At 40.1% G+C, this 26,514-nt stretch overlaps 1 protein-coding gene across 1 annotated transcript in view; it reads left to right on the plus strand.

The window, feature by feature from the left end:
* Nucleotides 1-449: 449 nt before the first annotated feature.
* The window catches only part of MSRB3 (methionine sulfoxide reductase B3), a gene marked incomplete at its 5' end in the record, with an annotated part of 154,041 nt that continues 127,976 nt past the window's right edge, over nt 450-26,514 (plus strand). The window contains 3 exon segments of the mRNA XM_079714470.1: nt 450-543; nt 546-605; nt 608-690. Of these exon segments, the coding sequence (XP_079570596.1) occupies nt 450-543; nt 546-605; nt 608-690 (237 nt within the window).

Below are 26,514 nucleotides of genomic sequence, written 5' to 3' on the forward strand. Positions count from 1 at the left end.
GTGCATAACTGGCAGTGCCGCTCCAGCCTCACCTGACCACACTCAAGAGAAGCGCTTGCCAGATATTTTTATCCACTTACTCACAAAGCTCCCAGTTGATTAGGGGCATCGCAAGAGTCTTCTCAAGCCCCTTAAATGTCTTCCCGCAGGTCCCTGGCTCGCTGTCGGTTCTCCTCGTGATGGTTCCTCTCTTTTCTACCCCTTCAGGGGTCTTAGGCGGGACCCATGGGTGGGATGCGCCGCTCTGCTCTTGGGCCCCAACACTGGAAAGGGATGCCCTCTGGCAGAGGGATTCCACCTCCCGGTTGCACTCGGCAGCCGGCGGCCTTGGGGCGGCAGCTGAGGAGGAGGAGGATTTGGAGGAGGAGGGAGTTGGCGGTCGCCGAGGCCCGGGCAGCGGGCCCCGTCCGCGGCGGGCGCGATCCGCGATCCTCCCTCGCTCGTCTCCTATGCTCATATTTGGACTCGGCTGCCAGTGCCCAGGAATTTCCCGTCATGCCTCCCGCCGCCCCGTCCGTCGCCCGGAGCCGGGGAGGAAGGGAGGGAGGCTCGGACAGCGGCGGCGGCGGCGGCGGCGGCTCCCAGGCACTTTCATGAGCCCGCGGCGGACCCTCCCGCGCCCCCTCTCGCTCTGCGTCTGCCTCAGCCTCTGCCTGGCCGCGGTCGCGGCCCGGGAAGCCGCTCAGTCGGGTGAGTTTGGGGCTCCCTCCCCGCCCCGCCTCTGCCCTCACGCCCGGACCCTGCCAAGTTGAGGTGTGACCCCGACCTCCGCTCCCCTGAGAGCGCCGGCAGCGCCCCTTTCAGCCTCCTACGGGGACACCCCCCCCCCCACCTCGTCTCCTGAGCCGAGGAGGGGCGCGGGCGGTGAGGGGCGGATGGAAGGAGGGCAGGGCTGGCTTCGCCCCCGCCGACGGGAGGCGTTTGGCAGCGTGGCTGACACCTTATCCCGTCCCGGGAGCGAACCTGAGCCCGAGGGAGGCTCTCGAGCGACGCGGGCGCCCGAGGGAGGGGCGGCCGGGGCAGAGACGCCGCCCCCAGCTGGGGAGGGCGCGGGGCCCGCGGCGGGGACCATCCCGGAGTCCCCTTCCCCGCGCGGGGCGGCCCCGCCGCCGCGGCCGCTCACATAACGGGCCTGGACGCGTGGGAACGGCCAGCCAGGCCCGCGCCTCCCGCCGCGCGTCCGGGAGGGGAGTGGGGCGCCCGGCGGCTGGGGGGTCAGCGGCGGGCGCGCGGAGACTAGGGGTGCACCGAGAGGCGCACCGCAGCCCGCGCCGCGGGGTCAGGCTACCTCGGGCCCGGTGGGTGTCTAATAGGCCAAAACCGAGCAAAACCCCGAATTTTACAGGTACCAGTTTTGTTTTGTTTTTGAGTGGAAAAAAATGCATCCGAGTCTGGTTTGTTAAGTTTCACCCTGGACTATTTACAAGTATACGATCGAAAGGTGCCATTCCTGCCTTATTTGGTTTATAAGCTCGTTTGATATAAGCTGTCAAGTGGGGGTAATTTTGCAGTCTTAGCAGGATGATTTTAAAGATAGTTTTCTTTAAATCATGTGGAAAATATCAGTGTGGAATTTTTTTAACATAAGGTTACTATAAAAAGTAATTATTTCAAAGTACAAATGTAGAGTTTAAGGTAAATATGAAATTGCACGAACTTCTATATTTGTGATGAGTATCTAGTCCTCTCACTTCTTAATTTTATCTGGAATGGAAGAACAGAAAATATAATTCCTCAGAATTGAGATTTCTTAGGAAATTTTAGTTTGCTTTTGTTTTTGCCACCAATAGAGTAAACTGTCAAAATAAGATATGGCTAACAACTACGACTTTAAATTAGTTGAAAACTGACTCTACTAAGCATAGATTGTATTCAGCACCCTCTGGTCTATCGCTTCATATTTCCATTTGCAGCGCTGGTGGCAAAATAGGTTTTTAAAAAATAGTTTTGTCTATGAAATAATCTTCAGGTTTCATGTAATTTATAAAATTGTCAATTCAGATTGATGGGAGATTTTTAAAATATTTAGTATTTATCGATGTTACTTTAAGTAATAATACCAATTTCATGTTTGCTTCTAATTAATATTGTTTTTCAAGAAGACCTACTTTTTAATGGATTTATATTTTAGGAGTTACTTTAATAGCACTTCTTGGGGAACACAACAGGTTCTGTCTTCACATTTTATCAGCAGTCTTCTAAAATATACTGTGCTGAACGATAAAGGGTAGATTGTAACTGCCAGAGATTATCTGTTGTTTTTTCTTTTTGCCCTCCCTCAGTGATGTGTTGACTTACCTAATACTTGTGGTCAAGCAGCCCTTGAAGACCCAAATCCATAGTACTATGGCCCCTTGCCAGAAATTTTGAAAACCAAGTTTATATTTGGACCATTTAAAGATTTATTCTTTTAATTTTGGTCCCAACTGACATATTAGTCTAATTTCTGGTGACTTTTATTAGGGCCCTATGTAAATGTCTGGATTTTTTTAATATTAAAATAAGCATCTCTCTGCCATTGCGAATTTTGTCACAGTGCCTAAACTGCCTGTCTGCCAAGGTTGCAAGCATACAACCATGTAGGTTCTGAATCAACACACAGTTTTTTGGCTTTTAAAGGTGCTTGGTCTAATATCGTAACTGAAATGTTAACCCATTTGGTCAGAAATCTTTACCCTTTTGCTAAACTTAAGTAACAAGATATCCAAAAAATATCTCAACAGTAGTTTTCATAGATTTTTCTAATACAATTTTTCTTTTATAATTAAAAATAAATTTTCAACCATTAGAGCAGCTTTAGGAAATAATGCTTTTTGATTCTGTCATAATCTGGTCACAGTCCCTTTGATTTTTATCTCACCTGTGTTACTATAGTTAGGGATTTGGTTGATAAATTTGGTTTTGATATTTAGCTTCCTTCTCTGTAAAATGATGAAGTTGGACAGAGTCTCCATGTCCCTTCCAAATGTAGGATCCTGTAATATTGTTTTTGTTTATATAATCCTGCAGAGCCACCCACTACATTGGTTCAAACTTCTGATTGTCAACTCTGACTTGCTATACTTGTTTAACTGCTTTACTTGTAGTCAGATCTGATGGGTGCGGATCCAGCTTTGGGGAGACTGGATCTGTCTCAGGAAAGTCTTGATACCTGGCATATCACACAGATGCACACACCTGGACAGAGTTCCATGATATTAAGCTTCTGTTAACTTTTTTCCCCTTATCTAATAGCAGGAAGTGCTGGTTATGTCATAGGGTAAATAGTTAAGCCAAGCCCTAAGATGGTTTGATATTCAGTTTTGGATTTGGGTCTGGGCTAGGGATACCACTGGAGAGCACCCAAACCTTTGTGTGGTTGGGTGCTAATTACTTGGGGCATTCCTGACGAAATGACCTATATTCAGTTATGACCTTTTTATCATGCCTCAGAGGAGACTGAATTGGACCTACCCATCGGGTTTATTCAGAATTAAATCGGCTTTGGGTAGGAGGGTAATCAGATAGTTATTTAATTTACCAGTTGTTAGCATCTCTGGTTGCTGTACAGTTATCTCAAGGCTTTACCTTGAGTATTCCTATATTTTCTCCTTCCTGGGGATGATGGGTTTTCCCTTTAAAAATGCTCAGCATAATCCTGTATCTCTGTTCACATATTTGTCTGTATAGCATACCAAAGTCATATTTATGGCTTTTAAGGAAATACAAATGAAAAGAAAGTATAGGAAAGGTAGATCAGTAATAAATCAACCAGTTGACCTTATGAAGGATTTTGGTTATTGCCGCATTTAAGCTTCTGTTCCAAGTAACACAAATGCACTTGAACTAGTTTTAGGAAAAAGAAAGAAAGACAGGGATTTGATGGAAGCCAAATGCATGCAGACCTTATTAGGGACCAGGGACTGGAAAACCTGGAATTTCCTCTGTCTCTAGTCTTTGCATTTCTTTGCTTCATTGTTCTCTCTTTGCTGACCTTTTTTTCCCCCCTTTTTTCCTGTGTTCACAGTTGTATGTGGCTGCTCAGCAGCTTCTGGGTATTTAGGTGTCCCTCAGTTCCAAGCACAGGGAGAGACTAAATCAGTGAGCCTTGACCCTGAATTCCTGAGAGAAAGAACCTGATAGACATAGCTTGGGTCACACGGTTGATCTAGATTTTCTCTATGGTCTCTTCTAATTCTAAACTTCTGTGTACTATGCAAAGTGTGTAGTACAAAGTGCAAACATTTACATGGTTTGACTTTGCATTTTTCAATTTTATATTATGGGGTTATTAGTTCTTAAAATGTGTGTATAATTTTCTCTTGGTTGCAATGTGCGCATAGAATAGTGTGTCACCTTCAGTGGATCCTAAGATGTAGAGCTGTTCATTCATACTGCTGCAGGAATGCTTAAGAGCCAGGCTCTGGGGAGTAAATTAAGTGTAGCACCACATTCAGGATTCAACGCAACTCAGGATCCAACTGAGTTGTGAAAATCCTGTTTAATAACAACTGATCCATCCTGCAGATAATCATCTGCATATTTTCAGGAATTAATTGAAGTAAAACATAGTTGTTTTTTGTTTTTGTTTTTGTTTTTGTGGTACGCGGGCTTCTCACTGTTGTGGCCTCTCCCGTTGCGGAGCACAGCTCCGGACGTGCAGGCTCAGGGGCCATGGCTCATGGGCCTAGCCGCTCTGCGGCATGTGGGATCTTCCCGGACTTGGGCATGAACCCGTGTCCCCTGCATCGGCAGGCGGACTCTCAACCACTGAGCCACCAGGGAAGCCCAAAACATAGTTTTAATTGATTAAAACTATGTAAGTGATCATTAGAGACTTTCAAAATAGTAATAGTTTAGGCACCCAGAGTTCATCAGGTTTTTTTTTTCCTATTTCTCACACTTCTAGCATTTTCCACCTCTACCTTTCCTTTATCTGCTGCCTGGAATACCTTTCTCTCATAACCTGTTGAAGTCCTTATGGCCTCTGTTGCATGGTATTTTGTGAAGCTTTCTGCATCTCTTAGAATTTCTCATTTCCTTATGCTTCTAAGACATTTTTACCTCTGTTGGAGCACGGTTTTACCATCTTGCATTATAAAGTCCATATGTGTTCATATTCTTCACTGGACTGTAAGTTCTATGAGACCAATGAATCATCTCAAAGAACTCTGGTAGACTGTTAGCATCCATTGTCCCAGGTATAATGCTTTCAACCTTTCAAATGTTCTGAAGCATTTATGGCGTCCTGCTTGTCACTACCTTTTTCTTTTGACATTGGAGCTCAGTCACACGGCTCTTCTTTGTCAGGGTTCTTGTCTGTTTTCTAGATTTTACAGGCTTTTCCATGAATATGCTAATTTCCTGTGTGAGAATCAACTATATAGAATGATAGGATGTTTTCCTATAAATTGAGATGGCGTGGGGAAGGAGAATATAGCAAACTCATGTGGAAGGAAATCAACTTTTGGTGAGTACCCAATATTTACCAGATCAGATTGGGCAGGTGTAGAAAATAATTGGAGCATATATGAGGGGAAATAGTGGGAAAATAAAGTATAAAGATGGAAAATTAGGTTTGGCCTAGAACATGGAAGGCTTTTAATGCTGGACTAGGAAATTTGGACTGGGTTAGTAAGCTATGAGATTGAAGTTTTTTTGGTGCTGGAAATGTCATAATCAGAGTTGAATTATGGGATATATTATCTAATAATTCAGAGGATGAATTGAATTGGGAAAGAAACAATTGGACTAATAAAGAAAAGTTATAAGGGTTTTTGTTAGAGAATGAAGACCTAAACTAGGGTAGTGACAATAGGATTGGAGAAGTATTGCTGAAGCAAATTAGACAGAGAGAAACAGTTAATTGGATGTGGGGAAAGAGAGGGATGAATAAAAGGTGATGGTAAGATGTTAAGCCTGGGTGATTAGGAGAAGTGAACTCAGAGCAGGTTTATAGGTGGGGGTACAAAGTAAGTTGTGTTTTAGATCTATTGCGTTGGAGGCACTGTAAGAATTTGCATGTGGAGATGTGTGGTGGAATTAGAAATGTGAGGCTGTAACTTGGAGAGATTGGAGCTGGAGATAAAATGTGTGTGAGTAAGGGAGGTTAAAAATAAAGGGGAGAAGAAGAATTTGTCGACTGGAGTAAGAGGAAGGGCACAGGAAAAGTATCATAAAGAAGATATAGTTTGGGCTTCCCTGGTGGTGCAGTGGTTGAGAATCTGCCTGCTAATGCAGGTGGCACAGGTTCGAACCCTGGTCTGGGAGGATCCCGCATGCCACGGAGCAACTAGGCCTGTGAGCCACAACTACTGAGCCTGCACATCTGGAGCCTGTGCTCCTCAACAAGAGAGGCCGCGATAGTGAGAGGCCCGCGCACCGAGATGAAGAGTGGCCCCCGCTAGCCATAACTAGAGAAAGCCCACACACAGAAACGAAGACCCAACACAGCAAAAAACTAAATTAATAAATTAATAAACTCCTACCCCCAACATCTAAAAAAAAAAGAAGATATAGTTTGGTCTGGCTTTGAAAGATGCCCAGTCAGTACATGGCGTTCTGTCCATGGTCTTTCCTTGTTTAGGGGACACCGCATTTACTCCCTCCACAGTAAGTGTCTGGGAAACACTGAACAAAGGGTGCTGCAGCCAGAATGACCTTCCTAACCTGCAGAATTGTTGCTACTACTTCTTTGTTTAACCCCCTCCAGTGGTTTCTTAAGATAAGGGACTAACTCCTTAAAAGTCTTCATCATCACCAAGCTCCTCTGTGCTCTGGGCCTCCTACAAGTTGTTCAGTTGGCCTTGAACACACGTTCTGCTCAGTCTCCTTCCCGTTCCTCCCTTTACCTTCCCCAAGAATGTGAAGCAGATACGATTCCCACCAGGAGGAGAACTCTTTGGCTTTTTTTTGTCCTTTATGGGCAATTTTTATTGCCATCTTATCCATACAATAATTATTGACCATTTCCTAATCTATAATAAAAGACTTTATAATAAATCACATCCCTCCCCCTTTCTTACAGAATGCTTTGCTTCTCTTATCTCTTCAAGTGTCACCTGCAAGGTTCTTGCGCTTGAATTGGCCACCCTGGCCACAGTACCCTGATTCTGATGCTTGGCTGTGGTAGCCTGGAGCAGCACTGTGACCTGGCATTTGTATAATCGGGTTGCCCAGCTGTGTGCTGATTTGGAAACAGCAAGACAATTTCTTGTACCTGACTTTCTGAAGGAAAGTGGAGGGAATTTATTGGGCTGGCCAAAAGGTTCATTCGTTTTTTTTTGTAAGATGGCTCTAGTAGCACTTAGTTGTCTTCAACTTCATTCGAAACAATTTTGTTAGATTGTATGTGACAGCTGTCATTATTAACGTGCATTTTAAAAAAGACTTATCAAAATTGGTGAATTTTTTGTGTAGCCATTTTAATATTGAAAATGGAAAAAAAGCAACATTTTTGGCATATTATGGTTTATTATTTCAAGAAAGGTAAAAACGCAACTGAAACACAAAAAAAGATTTGTGCAGTGTATGGAGAAGGTGCTGTGACTGATGGAATGCATCAAAAGTGGTTTGCAAAGTTTTGTGCTGGAGATTTCTCTCTGGACGATACTCCACGGTCAGGTAGACCAGCTGAAGTCGATAGTGATCAAATCGAAACAATAAGTGAGAACAATCAATGTTATACCATGCAAGAGATAGCTGACATACTCAAAATTTCCAAATCAAGCACTGAAGATCATTTGCACCAGCTTGGTTATGTTAATCACTTTGATGTTTGGGTTCCACATAAGTTAAGTGAAGAAAACCTTCTTTACCGTATTTTCACATGATTCTCCACTTAAACATAATGAAAATGTTCCTTTTTTAAAACAAATTGTGATGGGCGATGAAAAGTGGATACTGTACAATAATGTGGAATGGAAGAGATCATGGGGCAGGCGAAATGAACCACCACCAACCACACCAAAGGCCAGTCTTCATCCAAAGAAGATGATATTGTGTATATGGTGGGATTGGAAGGGAGTCCTCTATTATGAGCTCCTTCCAGAAAACCAAACGATTAATTCCAACAAGTACTGCTCCCAGTTAGACCAACTGAAAGCAGCACTCAACGAAAAGCGGGCAGAATTAGTCAACAGAAAATGCATAATCTTCCATCAGGATAACACAAGACTGCATGTTTCTTTGATGACTAGGCAAAAACTGTTACAGCTTGGCTGGGAAGTTCTGACTCATCCGCCTATTCACCAGACATTGCACCTTTGGATTTCCATTTATTTTGGTCTTTACAAAATTCTCTTAATGGAAAAAATTTCAATTCCTTGGAATACTGTAAAAGGCACCTGGAACAGTTCTTTGCTCAAAAAGATAAAAAGTTTTAGGAAGATGGAATTACGAAGTTGCCTGAAAAATGGCAGAAAGTAGTGGAACAAAAGGATGAATACATTGTTCAATAAAGTTCTTGGTGAAAATGAAAAATGAGGCTTTTATTTTTACTTAAAAACCGAAGGCACTTTTTGGTCAACCCAATACTTCATTGAGAGGACTTATTTGCACCAACTGTAAATAAAGGTTTGTAAATTATGGAAATGACTGCAGGTGAAATAGAGAAACAATTCTGGTAGAGGAAATGTGTTCTCAGGGCCTAGCTTCCTGACCAACGGTCTGTCCTGCTTCTAAGTTTCTAAAAATAGTACATTGTTCCTAATGCTCATCTAAAGTGATGTGTTTATGTTCAATATACAGGATTAAGAGTAATTTCTAGCTCATTTCAAAAAAGGGGACCCTCCCATGTGCTAGTAGTTGTGCTTTTAGTAGCTGTTGACTGAGAAAATACTAGCAAAAATCCACTGTAAAAATTTGAGGTTTTTTTTTTTAATATAAAAGCATTATCATATGTTTGGAAAGTGCACATATGTGGAAATTATGACTCACAGAGTCTATAGACAACACTTGATTTCTTGCTTTGTGGATCCTCTCAGGGAGGTTCTGGTCTCAACATTCAGTGACTCCTTGTCATCTCCCTTTAGAGCGTGGGGGAGACTTTTGTTTGAAAATTTGAGCTGTAGCTGAACTTTTGCAATGACAGGAAAACTTCTCAACATCTTCTTTCAACAGCAATTGCCTGTTTTATGCCAGGCAATGTACTTTATGCTAAGGCCTGGCTATTATGTAGTCTCAGGGATTAGTACGTAAACACTTTTCAAAAATTATATTTTCAGGTATATAAGCATCATTTTTAGGGCTATCATGCTATTATAAAGATGAAAATTAGTAGATGATTTGCATGCAAGTACATATCTTCTGCAGTCTCTGTTATGGCCATAGAATAACTATCTTCTATTACTATAAATTACACAGTGAATTTTTATGGTTTGTTGGGTCAGTTATTTTATTTAAAGGCAAAAACGAAAATCCAAACAAAACAAAACCAGCCAGTCCTTCAGCACATATGTTAAGGCAACATTGAAAATAAGTACATGCTGCATGTTAGAGTCCTTAAAAAATATCAGGACAGCCCTTGTATAAATCCTAGAGCCCTGAATTTTACATTATTCTTTCATTTCTCTTGCTTCTATTGTGTTTAGTTGTCAGAGAGAGAATCTGGGCTTGGTTGCTGTTGGGAGAGATCTATAGTGACTATTGTAGGTGGATACTTCTTTTATCTTAGATTACTAGTGTGAAGTAAGGAAAGGTAGGGCCATGTTTCCCAGTACACAGTACAAGAGAATAGATAGGACAATGGGTGAGGGGCCACAAGTGGTCTTGGAGCTCTGGGCTGACAGTTGTTAAGCGTGAAAAAGAAAAAGTGCATGCATTGTTGTCCTTGTTCCTGATTTCTTATGTGTGAATATGCCTTCTAGTCAGATCACCCTAAGGGGCTGGGAAGAGGATGGGTTGAAGGCAGAAGGTGTTTACCTATGTGCAGAATCAGTTGAAAAATTGCAGACTCATTAGCATATTTGCATTCTTGTGTATATGTTCATGTCACAGGGGAGTCAGCATAGTCACTGGGTAGCGACGGGGTTTCCTAGTCCTGCTCTTGCCTGAGGCATTTTAACTCTCTGTGCCTCAGTTCTCACATCTGCAAATTGAACGAATTCAGATGGGCAATACCTGATGTTGCTTTTGCATTCTATAATTCTGTAGAATGATTCTATAATTCTATAGAATGATTCTATAATCTCTGGGTTGTCTAAAAGTCTTCAAGTACCTTTCATAATTTTTAATGGAAGTGACATGATTAATAAATTATGCAAAATTGTGTTCTCTTGTTATGTTTGGTTCAAGCTGTCTATTTTGTGGAACTAAATACAAAGATTATTCTGAGACTAAGATCCTATATTTGAACCTTATAGCCTAGTGTAATTTGATCCATAAGCAAAGTTACATAACCCTTTTAAAGATTTAGTATTGATTTAGGGGATAGGTTACAGTGTATTAGAAGCATCATATTAGCTATCCCATCTAAAGTAATGGCATTAAGCAGGAGAAATTATGTTGGTTGTTCTAAATGTACAGCTAAAAATAGCTTGGTGATATATCTCAGATGGGAAAAGTCCTCTTTTATCAGGGTACACTGCCAGTGGAATTTGCCTTTGACCATCCTAGAAATATATTTAACTCTTAAAACTAGTTAATTTGGTCTTATCATTAAAGAAGAAAATCTCTTCCCTTGAGCTTTAAAGAAAAAAAACCTTTACTAATTTGAGAGGTTAAAAAAATTTTCTCTTGCCTTTAAAATGTATTAGTAAGTTTTTCCCTTTTTATTATAAAATATTTCACCCACACAAAAAGAATACATAATGCCTATACAAGGTATAAAGAATAATTTCCAAAAGTCTGGGTACCCCCACTCAGCTTCAGGAATGGAATGTTGAAGCTGTGACCTTCACCAGTCCTATCTTCCCTTTACTTAGAAGTACTCACAGTCATGCATTTTGTGATTATCACTTAACACAAATGATAACTGATAAGCTCTTGCTTTCTTTATAGGTTTACCATAGATGTAGCCCTACATATTTTATTGTTTAGTTTTGCATGTTTTGGAACGCTACATAAATGGTATTATCTGCTGTGTAACTTCCATAACTTGCTTTTTTCCCCCATGACATTATATTTGTATTATCCATATTGGTGTATATAACTCAATTTTTTTAGAGATTAGCATTTCTTTTATTATCTATATGTTTTTCTACTTTTTATTTATTTCTGCTCCTTGCACATTTATCTATTAGGGTTCTTGTATTTTCCAGTGGATCAAACCTTTGTATTTTCTCCCATTGGTTTTATGCTTCATTATCCATATATCAAATAATAATAATAATGATAATGATAATAAATAGCAAATACAAACAAATGTTACTATTTGCCAGGCACTAGTTTAAGTATTTATTGTTTACATATATTAACTCATTTAATGCTCGTGGCAGCTTTATCAAGGATGTACAATATTATTATGATAGTTCATATATTAAGATTAGTGCCTGAGACACTGAGGCATTCCATCATTTGACTCCAGGCAGTCTGGCTCCAGAGTCCGTGCTCTTGATCATTACACTATTCTGACTCACTCCTTATATAGTCATTTCTTTTGATTATGTTTTTTCCCATTTAACTTTTTTTTTTTTTTTTTTTTTTTTTTTGTGGTACGCGGGCCTCTCACTGTTGTGGCCTCTCCCGTTGTGGAGCACAGGCTCCGGACGTGCAGGCTCAGCGGCCATGGCTCACGGGCCCAGTCGCTCCGCGGCATGTGGGATCTTCCCGGACCAGGGCACGAACCCATGTCCCCTGCATCGGCAGGCGGACTCTCAACCACTGCGCCACCAGGGAAGCCCCCCATTTAACTTTTTAAGGTGTTAAAATGTTTCTGTGACATTTGAAAAAGAATGACTGTAGTGTGATGTTCAGATTGGTTCTCCTGTACAATACCAGTTGCTTAAAGTCATGCCAGTTTAATTTGTGTCATGGTTAGACCATGACTTTTTTTATACAGGTGTGGTTTTTTCCCCCCATTTTCTGGGATATATTATTGCTTTTTTTTTCTTTTTTCTAATTAGAAGAAAAAAAGTATGCCTTCTTCATTATCCTTTTAAAATCTTTCAGTTTTTTACTTTTGGTGTGTGGTTTGGAATTGATTCCATTGATTCCCTGTGCTAATTTGGGCCAGTTTCTTCATATTTAGACAATGATATCCTCTTTTAAAAAATACGTGAGTGGGGGGCTTCCCTGGTGGCGCAGTGGTTGAGAGTCCGCCTGCCGATGCAGGGGACACAGGTTCGTGCCCCGGTCTGGGAAGATCCCACATGCCGCGGAGCAGCTGGGCCCGTGAGCCACGGCCCCTGAGCCTGCACGTCCGGAGCCTGTGCTCTGCAACGGGAGGGGCCACAACTGTGAGAGGCCCGCGTACCGCAAAAAAAAAAACAACAACAACAACAACATAAAAAAATACGTGAGTGACCTTATATGAATCACTCAATCTTCCTGAGCCTTGGATTTCCCAACTAAGCTGTTTTGTTAAATATGATTATTTTAGTAATCAGACATATGTGACTGCTAATCAGAACTTCCTGTGTGTGTGATATAACCAAGTGGGAAATAACCAAGAGAGATCATGTAGGAAAATAATTAAAGGGAAGTTCTTGATAGTGATTAGAAATTGCTGATTTTCCCCAACCCCTTAAATTACAGAGCAAAAAACTTTGGCATAGAGAGAGAAAATCCCTTTGTGTCCTTACTTTCTTGGTATAGCTGTAATTTTTTCCTCAATTGATTAATTTCCTAATTAATTAATTTTTCTCTTACATTCAGTTACATCACAATTTTTTAAGGTTTTCCTAAACTCTTGGATAATCTCCTAATATCCCTCATTTAAGTATGCTCAAATTTCTCTCATCTTAAAAAACAAACAAAAAGCCTACTCAGCCTGTCATCCTCTGTGACAAAGCTGTTTTACAAGTTGTTCACATCCTTGCTGTCACTCTTTTTCTGTCATCCATCCAAAAATATGTATTGAGTTAGATATATGATCTTAGGCAAATTAATTAAGTCATCTGTGCCTCAGTTTCTTCACTTGCAGAATGGGGATAGTAGTGTTCCTACCACATGGACTGTTGTAATCGTTAGATGAGACAGCATATGTGAGTCACTTAGCACAGAGTCTTCCACAGAGTTAATTCACAGTAAATGTTAGCTAGCAACTTCACCATCACCATCCTAGTCTCATCATTATCATTGTCGTTCTGGAACAACACTCTCCTTGACCTCTGCCTTCTTTGGCCACTGCTCCTTCTTCATCTTCTTTACTAGTTCTTTCTCTTCTAGCTCACCTCCAAATGTGGAGGTTCCTCAGGGCTCTAACATTTTCTTTTCTCATTTTACACATTTTCTTAGGCAATCTTATTTCTCCATGGCTTCAGTTCCATTTGATAAATTAACTCCCCCCAAATTTACCGACAACCTAGTTCTGTACCTAAGCTACAGTCCTGTATATCCACTTTCTTCTATAGCATCTCCATTTGGTTGCTTGTGTGTACCTTCAACATGTTCAAAACTTATTATTATTTTTTTTGGCCCAAGCTTAAGTCTCCCACCTTGTTCCCTAGCTTAGTAAATGGTATTGCTAAGTGCCCAGTTCCTTGAGCCAGAACTGGAGTCCTCTTAATTTTTCTTCCCTATCTCACGCCCTGTATGAATCGTTTGCCTAGATTTCTACAGTAGCTTCCCAGTTAGTCTCACTACCTCTGTTCTGATGCCACCCCCATCCATTTTCCACATTTTAGTCATGGCAGTCTTTTAAATTCAAAGATCTGATCATGTTACTCTCCTTCGATTACTTCTCTTTCTTTTTAGGATGAAGTTCCAAATTCTTATAATAGCTTCAAGATTTGCTTCTGCCTACCTCGTCAGCCTCGTCATCTCCCCCATCTGTTCCTCACTTACACCTTCCAGCCACCCTGCTCTTCTTTCATAACCTTCTGTGGGTTACACACACTCTTATCTCAGGGCTACTGCTCATCTTTTTCTTTGTCTGGTACACTTCTTTCCTCATTCTTAATCTGAGCAACACAGTCTTATCCTTTATTCTTAGTTTAAATATTACTACCTGCAGGAAGGCTTTCTTATGCCTCCCAAACGAGACTACTTCCCTCTGTTATATAGGATCTTTATTCCCTTTCTGCTTCTCCGTGATCTTTATTGTACTAGCTAATAATATCATTCTTACAAATATGTAAGCTTCATGGCGGCAGGGACCATGGCATCTTATTTCTCACTTTGTTCCCGGCATCTGTTTGTTAAGTAGAGTAAGAGATGAATGCAGCGTGGGCTTGCCCAGTTTCGGGAGTGAGAGGCTTCGAGCTGAGTTTGGTGTGTTTTTCTTAATCTTTCAAGGTAATAAAATGGGAGAAGAGAAAAGTTTAGGTTTACCATAGTTTAACTTTCAGACTTCAGGGGCCTCAGGTAGAGAGGAGGGAAGCAGCATCAGAACTGGAGGTGGCTCTAGCAAGAAGTACTGCCTTAGGGTTGAAGTTTCTTTTCTCTAATTAGGGTGACATCAGAAATTCCAGGCAGTGCCCCGAGTATTTCCCAGTTTTGACTGTCTTTTTCAAAAGTCAGCCTTGACAGTGCTTCCCAAATCCTTGGTACGCTAGGCTTGAGCATCGCCACAGTACCCCTGCTTAGTGTGGCTTTCAATGTCAGAAGTGCTTGCTGCAGTGACCTATGGGAGCTAGACATACCCTGTGCCGGTTATCAAGCTCTCCATACCTTTGACCTACCTGTTCTCTGGACTTGGCTCCTCCTATTTAGAATCCTGGATTCTCTTTCACTAACTTGCAGGAACAATGTTTGCACATGGATGAGTTGGGAGTTGGCCTTTTCTTCAATACATCCTCTGTACTTTATCTTGAACAAGTTTATCCTATTTTAGTTCCCAAGGCTGATATATATAGATTTCCTCTATTTTTATATTCTATTTACCATTTCAGTGGGAACTGGTAGGAATCTGATTTAGGGAGAACATGAGTGAGTTCTCTCTTAAAAGATATTTATTCGTGTTGCCACTTTTGTCTTTGTGTGTATGTGTGTGCACTTGCACGTGCACATGTGTGTGTGCATGTATGCAGTCTCTCTTTTTCTTTCTCCTTCTTTTCTTTTTGATCCCACTATGCCATTTATTTGTTTTGTAACTATATGAGAGTCATTTTTCAGTAGGTGCATTTAAATCATTTATATTTTATGTTATCAGGGACATATATATTTTTAAATTTATTTTAAAACTTTTGACCATTGGGTCTTTGTTGCTGCACACGGGCTTTCTCTAGTTGTGGCAAGCGGGGGCTGCTCTTCATTGCGGTGCAAGGGCTTCTCATTGTGGTGGCTTCTCTTGTTGCAGAGCACGGGCTCTAGGCGCATGGGCTTCAGTAGTTGTGGCACGCGGGCTCAGTAGTTGTGGCGCACGGGCTTAGTTGCTCCACGTCATGTGGGATCGTCCCAGAACAGGGATTGAACCCATGTCCCCAGCATTGGCAGGCGGATTCTTAACCACTGTGCCACCAGGGAAGTCCCGATCATGGACATATTTGATGACACTCTTTGTCCTGCTGTTTTATCCCTTTTTTATGATCTTTTCCCCTTGGTTTTCAATCTTTGGCATATGGTTTCCATGTTTTATTTACTTTTATCTTTCATAGGGATTGAAACAGTGACATCATATTTTAGGTTCCACGGCCTTGAACAAGTGTTTAAAAATATCATTAAGCCTGAACTAATCTAGTCATCAAATTAAAAAAAGTAAGATTCAACAGTGTTTCGCCCTTCTCTGCAGGAAGAATTTTGGATTCTTTTATTTTATTTTTTTCCCACTCTGCTTTTGTTAACTAAAGTGGGACCTGTAGATCTACATGATTGTTGCTGAATTGTTATTTTTATATTATATGTTCACTCTTTTAAGGATTGTTTTTATCTTTTTCATTTTCATTTAATTATGTAATAACATCTACTGCATTCAGCGATTATGACCATACCTTTGATACCTTAACTTCATCATTCTTAAGGATATTTTGATTCATGTGCCATTTGGCTGGAGTCTATCCAAGAGTTGATGTCTTTCTTGAGCTCTCCCGTTACCTGAGGGAAATACAGAATGTTGTATAATGTGTTACCTTTCCCTTGCAAAAAAACATTTAATTGAATCCAAAAAAACATAATTAGGAGGCTAGAAAATGCTTATAGAATAATCTGAATGCAAATAGTACTGTAATTATAGAATATAAAATGCTGCTAGCATTCCCTATGGAAGAAGTACCTGGGAACAATGGAAGTTACTGACACTCAGATGACAAATCAAAGGCATTGGTGGTTCAATGGTAGAATTCTTGCCTCCCAGATGACAAATCAATATCAGTTACAAGGTTACTACTGGGAGTTCGGTACCTCTAATGTTCTAGATAATTCTCAGGGTCATGATGCAAAATTAGTTATAAGTCCTAGAATAGTTTTATCTTTGAGTAAGAGTGAATGATATTGGCAGTGTTTTTGTTTGTTTGTTTGTTTGTTTGTTTGTTTTTGCGGTACGCGGGCCTCTCACTGTTGTGGCCTCTCCCATTGTGGAGCACAGGCTCCGGACACGCAGGCTCAGCGGCCATGGCTTACGGGCCCAGCTGCTCTGGGGCATGTGGGATCTTCCCGGACTGGGGCACGAACCCGTGTCCCCTGCATCAGCAGGCGGACTCTCAACCACTGCGCCACCAGGGAAGCCCGATATTGGCAGTTTTTATTGAATTACAACAGTATTTTTATAACTGCTATTGGTATGTTCAAATTAGAGTTGACCAAAGTTTACTTTGTCAGGTTCCTGTTTTATTAGTACATTTGCCTCATGCATGCATAAAGTTATATCACTCTATATAATTGACTGAAACAGTTGATTGCAAAACTTGAAATTGTTCCTTTTTGCTAAAGATAATGATTTTTTGACAATCACTAAAACATAATTACTGAAATAGAAAAATTAATCTTAAATTAATCTTACCTGAGTTGTTTGTTATACAATCACCTCATTCCTACCCTGCCCAAAATGGAACTAATTAAACCCTCCAACCCAGACACACACACATGCACACTCATGCAAACATGCACACATGCATACACACACTCTCTCTCATTCTCTATCTATATCTCTACATGGTATCTCAGACCTCCTCTGCTTTTGCTTCTCAGTAAGGGAAGTAAAATTCACTGTACAGCCTGCTAGTTATCTCACTTAATCCTTCCAAAACTTAGTGAAATAAGTGTTATGGTCTACATTATGCAGGTTAGGAATCAGAGACAAGAAACTAATTTGCTCAGGATTTATCAGCTGGTTAAGTGATAGAGTCAGAAGTTAAACCCAGTTCTGACTCTTTCCTGTATACTGCACTTCCTGGGTATAGGATAGGACTCTAGTCCTGGGCAAACTAGGACATTATGAACAGAGATGGGGGAAAACAGAGGAAGTGACGTTTGAGTTCAGTTCTATGAAAGCATTTATTGAGGCTTTATTTTATAGAAGTGAATACCTCTGGCTGCTCTCAAGGAGTTTTTAGGAGAGGCATATCTATCTATCTATCTATCTGTCTGTCTGTCTGTCTGTCTATCTATCTATCTATCTATATCTAAAATTCTAACGTGCAGTAATAGATAAATAATAGAGGTACTGAAGTAGGAAGTAGTATAGAGGTAGAATTGATTCATTTTCTAATGGAAGGGTTGGGGAGAAGGGTGAGAAGAATAGCTGTGAAAAAAAGTTTCCCAGAGGAGATGATATCTAAACTGGGTCTTGAAGGTTAAAAATGAAGATTTCATTCTTTATGTGGTATGAAAAATATGGGTGATATGGTAAGGGTGGAAAAGGTGTGTGGGAAACAATAAATAGTTGCCTGTTATCAGAAGAGAATCTTCATTCATTCATTCAACAAACACATATTGAATACTTATTAGAGGTTAGGCACTGGTGAGGTACTAGAGATAAAGTAAAGGACAAGAGAGTTAATGGATTGTACCATTGTGTACCAGGGAGTGTTGGGGACTGAAGTTAAGATAGGAAAAGAAATGAATCTGATAGGTTCTTTCCCCATAGGTGTTAATGAGCCATGGAAGTACATGAAGCAGTGTTCTGACATGGTCAGAGCGAGTATACATCACTTCTGTAGCAGTATGGAGACTGGCTGTGAGGGGAGTCAAGGTAGAGGCAGGAAGACCAGTAAGAGGCCATTACTATATTCTAGATGAGAGATGAAAAGAAAAGGATGTATTTGAGCAATATCTTGGAAATAAGATTGACAGCACTTGGTGTTAATTAAGCATGCAAGATTAAAATAGAAAATAATTGAGGATGACTCCCAGATTCGGGGTTTAGTGGTTGTGCAGACTGGAAGTACTTTCTAACAGGGTCAGGAATACAGAAAGAATAATAAATTGGTGAAGAAAGAAAACAAATTGAGTTTTGGATGTGATAAATAGTTTGACGTGCACATGAAATACCTAAATTCTTTTTAAAACATGATTTAATCATCTAAAATTAATGAAGAAAACCATTGAGGACAAAGTAGAAACAACATTATGCAAAGTACTTTATTTCTTTCACTTTATGATCTCATTCAGGGCTTCTCCTTTCTCCCAAGTTCAACATGGTGTTAAAAGATAGTTGATAGAGGCCATTAAGATTTACTTTTCAGTGGAATAGAAGGACTACATTTTCATAAAACTTCTCCTTTATCTGCTTTATCAGATACAAGCTACGAGGCATACCATCATGAGAAAATTCTTACTTTCTGCAATAGAAAGTAAACTTGGAGGGGAAGGATGCTAAAATTCTGATACAAAAGCAGAATATTTATTTGCAGTTTCTGGTGCTAAAGCTTTCTATTCCTGGAATGGTGGCAGAGTTCTAACTTAAAATATTTGAAGCACGATTTACAGATACCTATTTTTAGGGCTTATATTCAACTCATTAAAAACAGTTTTTTAGTGATAGATATAGATAACTGTAGTTTATAGTCGCAGGCATAGGACAGGATTTGTTCCACCTGCATTAGCAAGTTTTTCTTTAGATGAAATGGTCCACTGAGGCACTGCATCTTTTTTAGCATGTCTAAGCTTTTTTTTTTTTTTTTTTTGCACATGGTTCTTGATACAAGGGAACTTAAGGTGAAAAGCAACAGCCTCCAACTCTTTCCCTTCTTATCTCCACCTCACTCCTGTGAAAATCATTCTTCTGGTAGTATTTCTTGATTCATCAATTTCAGATAATATCCACTTATGAAAAATAAGGATTTATCTGCTCTTTCTTCTCCATTTTGTCTACCATTGTTTATTGTTTTGTTGATTTTTTATATTCCCTTATTGTTCACTTTTGTAACATTAAATAATATACTTGCTCATGAACTTTTGATAGGCTACATGACAAGCTGTTGTGACAAAAAATTCCAAGTAGAGTGACTGACATAAGTAGAAGTTTATTTTTCTCCCCCATGATAGCTTAAGGTAGGTAATAGCCTAAGGTTGAGTTAGTGAGTAAGTAGCTTTGCTTCATGACCTGTTAAGTCTGCCTTTCTCAAGTAGCTTCCATCCCAGTGTCCAGGTGCACTGTTGCAGTTTTTGCCATTTCCCAAGGGGAAGAGGAAGTCTAAAGCAAGTAACTTTATCTTTAAAGGAGGTGACGTGAAAGATCACACATCATTCCACTGGCTAGAACATAGTATCATAGTCACAATTAGCTGCAAAGGAGGCAGAGAAATGTAGCTCTATGTTCAGCTAAAATTTCAGAGCGTTCTGTTACTAATATGGAGAAGGAAGAATGGATTCTAAGGGTCCAGTTAGCATTTTGCAGTCTAGTTAATACCTCCTAATTCTCTACTTTATAAGATGGGGGTCCTGATACTCTCACCCTTTATTCTGCCTTTCTTTCCAGGCATTCTTTACATTTTGTTAGCTATGTACATTTTCTTTTTGTTTTATTTATTTTTTTATTGGCTGCATTGGGTCTTCATTGCTGCACGGGCTTTCTCTAGTTGCAGCGAGTGAGGACTACTCTTCGTTGCGGTGCGTGGGCTTCTCATTGCGGTGGCTTCTCTTGTTGCGGAGCATAGGCTCTAGAGCGCGGGTTCAGTAGTTGTGACGCACGGGCTTAGTTGCTCCGTGGCATGTGGGTTCTTCCTGGACCAGGGCCCAAACCCGTGTCCCCTGCATTGGCAGGTGGATTCTTAACCACTGAGCCACCAGGGGAGTCCTTTTTTTTAAAATGTGAAGTTACTAATGTTTACTTTCTGTTCTGCAACCACAGCCAAATCTTTGTCTATAGGTTGTCTCTAAAATCTTATTGTTTTATATATTGTTTACTTACAGGTCAAAAAATGAACCATTACAGTTCCTTTTCCTTAGGGCCAGGGTCATGATCCCTGAGCCACTGGGAAGGACAAACATTTTTTTTTTTTTTTAGCATCATGGCAACGAATATTTTTTTTTCTTACATTTATAGATTGATTAAAATCAGGGCACTCTATTTCTAAGGTCTGCATCTGGGCACTGACTTATTAGATCAGTAAGAAGGTACAGCAGATCTGGTTAGTGCCCAGGGAGCTTTCAGTCACTTCAGGAAATGAAATCTTCATAATCAGTCATTTTATTGTCACCAGGATCTACTCAATCAGTTTTGCAGCTGAGTGAAACATTTAGTTCTTGAAGAGTTGGGACTAATTTGTTAGCTACAGATGATCCAAAATGAAGTAACTCTCTCCTAACCTTTATGTCTGGATATGAGAGGAGAGCCGTATCTTGTGACCATGGTAAGAATCTCTTTGGGATACTTAGGAATAGAAGGGATGACTAATGAGAGAAAGACCCTGGGCTCTTCAAAGTGGTCTCATTGTTTTTAACATTGGACTTCTCAACCTTCCAGACCCTGTTGTTTTCCTAAACAAGGACAGCAATCTGGGGCATAAGAGTCCCTGCCATTGAGGAATTTTTTTTTTTTTCGGTACGCGGGCCTCTCACTGTTGTGGCCTCTCCTGTTGCGGAGCACAGGCTCCAGACGCGCAGGCTCAGCGGCCATGGCTCACGGGCCCAGCCGCTCCATGGCATGTGGGATCTTCCCGGACCGGGGCACGAACCCGTGTCCCCTGCATCGGCAGGCGGACTCTCAACCACTACGCCACCAGGGAAGCCCATTGAGGAATTTTTTAATGTACTACAGGAGATTAAACTAGACTTCAGTTCAAATTCTGGCTCCAGTACTGGCCGTATGACCTCACGCAAGTTATTCTCTGAACCTTAGTTTCTGCTGGAACACATAATCCCCAAATTCCAGTGGCTTAAACCACTGAAGTTTTATTTCTTGCTTGTATTGCATGTTCATTGTCTGTCAGATGGGAACTCTGCTCCATGTCTCCTATTCCAGGATCATGGTTAATGGAGCAGTCATCATCTAATTATAGAACATTGCTGATCACTGTTGGAGAGAGAAAGAGAGTTCTGGAGAGTCTCACGCCAACAATTAAGTGATCTGTCTTAGAAGTGGCACACAGTATCACTGTTCACAACTTATTGCCCAGAACTAGTGACACAGTCTCAAGAACCACAGGGGGCCAGAAAGTGCATTTCTACCATGTGCCTGGAAAATGGAGAGCCAGAAATGTGGGGCAAATAGCACTAATGACTACCACGTATAGCAGTTCCTACCTCAGGGTTGACATGAGGATTAAATGATATTAGATACACATATACACGATCACCTTGTGCAGGTACTCAAAAATGATTATTAGTAATAATATCATAATAATAAGATGCACACATGCAAGATATTTGAATAACAATATAAGGTGGGACAAAAGACTGTTATAAGCCGTATAAAACTATACCATGCAAGTGCAAGTTGATGTTATTATTATCCAATAGATATTAGAAGATAGAGCATTAGAGCTAGATCTGTATAGTTATCTATCAAGAAATGATGGTTGAAGTTGTTAGAATAGGTGAGATCTGTAAGAAAGAGATTAAATAGTGAGAAATACAGAGGGTACTAAAGAGAGATCTCTGGAGTTTAGTCACAGTTTGGAAATCAGAAGGAAATATCCCAAGAGATAGAGAAGCAATTTCCAGAAAGGGAGGAAGAAAACAATACTGTGTAGAATAGAAAAGTCAAGTGAAGAATGTTTTCAGTAAGAAAAATCAACCATATAAAATGTCACTAAAAGGCATTGAGCTTCAGTTCTGTGAGTTCCACGGGGAACAAATTATCAACAGGGAATGTTACTTAAGGAAGGAATCATAGTATTAATTTAGAGGTTTGTGTGTGCCAGGTGCTCCTCTAGTGGCAGTCTTGCAAGGAAACTATTACAAACTCCAGACATACAGATGATACTTTCAAAGCCCAGAGTAAACCTTGTCAAATGAAACCTAACTAGTCAGTGAGAAGGTTTAAATTTGAACTCAAGTACTAGAAAAGCAAAACTGTATTGTGTAAACACAACAAAACGAAACAGTTAAAAAGACTGAAAAATTCTGAAGGCATTTTTTAATAGTAATCAAAAGTGATTTGTTTGTGTGGGTTTTGCTTTCCTGTTGGCATCTTTTAAATATTAAGAAAAACTTTTTAGATGAAACACATGTAACGTAGACACTGAAACTACATTGTCTGTGTAATCAATGGACTGTGAAATCAATATATATTTTAAAAGAAAAAGATTTGTGTTCTATATTGGTGATAGAAGTTTTAAAACATTAATGTGAGAATGAATAAATCCCTGAATTTGACTAGATGCTATACAAAACAGGAATCCTGAAAAAAGATAGCATTTAGTAGAGTTATAATTAACATCAGAAGATGGACTTAATGTCCATAATTCTATTATATTTAAATAAATTTATTTATTTGTTTATTTTTGGCTGCGTTGGGTCTTTGTTGCTGCATGCAGGCTTTCTCTAGTTGTGGTGAGCAGGGTCTACTCTTCATTGTGGTGTGCAGGCTCTCACTGCAGTGGCTTCTCTTGCTGTGCGTGGCCTCTAGGCGTGCCGGCTTCAGTAATTGTGGCTTGCAGGCTTCGGTAGCTGTGGCTCGCAGGCTCTAGAGTGCAGGCTCAGTAGTTGTGGCGCACGGGCTTAGCTGCTTTGCGTCATGTGGGATCTTCCTGGACTGGGGTTTGAACCCGTGTCCCCTGCATTGGCAGGCAGATTCTCAACCACTGAACCACCAGGGAAGCCCCATAATTCTATTTTAATTATACCATTGGTGTACCTTCTTAATGGACACAGTGTAACCCTTGCATTGTCAATATTAGGTACAATTCTTTATGTCCTTTTCTTACTTTTTATGTGAACTGAATAATAAAGAAAACACAGATGCCACAACATGTAATTAAAAAGGAGTTTTAGCCTAATGTTTTCTCCAAATGGCTGTATGACCTTCAATAGGTCTCTTTATCTCAGTTTTGCTATTGACAAAACAAGTGGTTTGGATCAGTTCATCGTTTCTCCCACTTTTTTTCCACTGAGATACACATGATGGATGATATTTCATGAGCAACATCCTCACGTAGTCGTACACAGATGATGATCATAGACTGAGGAACAGATGGTCCAAGCTGTGCATTCCTGGTGCTACTTCTACCTCCACCATTTTCTCTTTAATTTTTGGCTGCGTTGGGTCTTCGTTGCTGTACGCGGGCTTTCTCCCACTCAAGAAGACATTTCAGAAGGAAATGTGACATTATTAAAGAGATAACTCTAATTTCATCCTAGTTGTTTCGTTAAAAACTTTATCCTCAAACTTCAGCATCTAAAGACAATTTTAAACAAATTACTTGTGAAACACCTTTCAACTAATTATTTTACCTTTGTTGGGTGGTCACTTCATGTTCAAAAATCTATGTATTAGGTGTTAATCAAGATTTTTTTCTGGTTCTAAACTTATTTAATGATACAACTTCTATTATTCTCAATCATTTCCAAAAGTTCGTGTTCCTTGATTATTCTACTAGCAGTATATGAATTAATAGTACCATGTACATGATATGGGTTCAATAAATGTGAGAATTTATCAACAAATTAATTTTCCTTTTCTGGAGATAGCACTAATTCACAATTTGTTTTCTTATCCCCTAGCAGGACATATACTTTTGTGAATTTCAAGGAGTGGTGCTGAGAAAATTGGGTTGTAGCACTCTGTTACTTTCAGAAATCTGCCATAACTATTCTCCTCACTTTGATAAAATAGCTCAAAATTTTGCATTTGCATTTGTCCACAGACTACATGGAGTAGGAAATGTACTAATTAGCTCTAGAAGTAGTAAGAGGTCTAAATACTACTGGTATTATTTTCTAACCATTTGTTTTTTGCTAGACAACATGGGGTAAGTTATAAATGTATTCCTCTGTCTGCTGTTCACTTACTTAACGAGTGCTTATGAAACATTTACTGTGCTTTTTATGGACCAACCGGAGGGCCAGACCAGCAATTCTCAAAGCGTGGACTAAGGACCCCTGGCATCTGAGAGCTTTGCAAGGGATTCACAAAGGCAAAACTATTTTCAGACTAATGCTACGACCTTATTTTCCTTTTTCACTGTGTTGACATTTGCGTTGATGTTGCAAAAGCCAAAGCAGGTGAAACTGCTGTTGTCTTAGTGTGAAGCTAGGCAGGGGCAGCAAACCTTTTTAGCAGTCATTCCATTCTTCACTAACATCCAAACAGGAGAAAAGGCCATTTTTACTTAAGAATGTCCTTGATGAAGTAGTAAGATTCATATTAATTTTATTAACTCTAGATCTTAAGTGCATATCTTTTTATTATTCTGTGTGAAGAAACAAAAAATACACTTTTTTTTTTTTTTTTTTTTTTGCCGTATGCGGGCCTCTCACTGTTGTGGCCTTTCCCATTGCGGAGCACAGGCTCCGGACGCGCAGGCTCAGAGGCCATGGCTCACGGGCCCAGCCGCTCCGCGGCATGTGGGATCTTCCCGGACCGGGGCATGAACCCACGTCCCCTGCCTCGGCACGCAGACTCTCAACCACTGCACCACCAGGGAAGCCCAAGAAATACACTTTTATAAAGAGCTTCCGCATCGCAAAGTACAGCAGCCGTCTCCAGGAAAAGCACTGGTGTGCTTGTTTGAAACACCATTTCACTTGACAGAATGACCAACAGACAAATGATGGTTATTTAAACTTGGGTATTTGGCAAGTATTTTCTCAAAAATGAATGAAGTGATTCTGTCACTTTATGGAAAACAACTGACTGTATTGTTGGCAATGATAAAATTCGAGCTTTCAAGTTAAAAAATAAAATTTTGGAAAGCTTGTATCTGCCACTGTGAGCTTGACAGCTTCTCAACATTTAAAGATTTATCTGATGAAATCAGTGGTGATATTAATGAATATTTTTGATATTGATAACGTAATGGGTCTGCATGTGAAAGATCTGCATAACCCATTGAACCAATGTTTTCCAAATGAACAGTGCCTGATGTTACAAAATCATACAAAGTTAAAAGATCCAGTCAAAATGTAAGGTAGACCAATGAAATTTAATGTAATAGTATGAAAAGTTCATTGATAATACGTAGTTTCAGATTATCATTGTTGAATTTTGGTGTAATATCAAAGAAGAATGTCTACAGTTATCTGAAAAAGCTATTAAAATATTCCTCCCTTTTCCAACTACTTATCTGAGTGAGGTGAGATTTCATTCATAAATATACTTCAACCAAAACAACATATCACAACAGATTGAATGCAGAAGCAGAGATGAGAATCCAGCTGTTTTCTGTTAAGCCAGATATTAAAGAGACTTGATTTGCAAAAAAAATGTAAAACTCTTCCCATTAAATATATATTTTGTTTGTTTTGGATAATATAGCTATTTTTCACTGAAAATGTCATTTTTGTAATATATATTGTTATTATTTTTATTTTTGTTATTCTTAATGGAATATGCAAATGTTTTAAAAATTACTCAGCTTTGGGTTTCCCTGGTGGCGCAGTGGTTGGGAGTCCGCCTGCCGATACAGGAGACATGGGTTCGTGCTCCGGTCCGGGAAGATCCCACATGCTGCGGAACGGCTGGGCCCGTGAGCCATGGCTGCTGGGCCTGCGCGTCCCAAGCCTGTGCTCCGCAGTAGGAGAGGCTGCAGTGGTGAGAAGCCGGCGTACCGCAAAAAAAAAAAAAAAAAAAAAAAAAAATTACTCAGCTTTAATTCTAATATGGTAAATATTGGTGGGTATAACCACATAAACAAAAGGCATTTGGGGTCCTTGATAACTTTTTTAGGAGTGTAAAGGGATCCTAAGATCAAAAATGCCTCTGTAAAGTCATTGAGTACATATCTTATGTTTCCATCTAAGCTAATATGTTTTTTGACAGCACAGACTATATCTTACATCTTTGCATATTCATCAGCTCCTAATACATTGTTTTCCATGTAGTAAGAATTTATACAGGTGAGCTGAGTAAAATTTGGTATCTTAAAATTGTTATCTCTAGGGACTTCCCTGACAGTC

Source organism: Hyperoodon ampullatus (genome assembly GCF_949752795.1).
Source record: "Hyperoodon ampullatus genome assembly, chromosome: 11".
Classification (NCBI taxonomy): Eukaryota; Metazoa; Chordata; class Mammalia; order Artiodactyla; family Ziphiidae; genus Hyperoodon; species Hyperoodon ampullatus.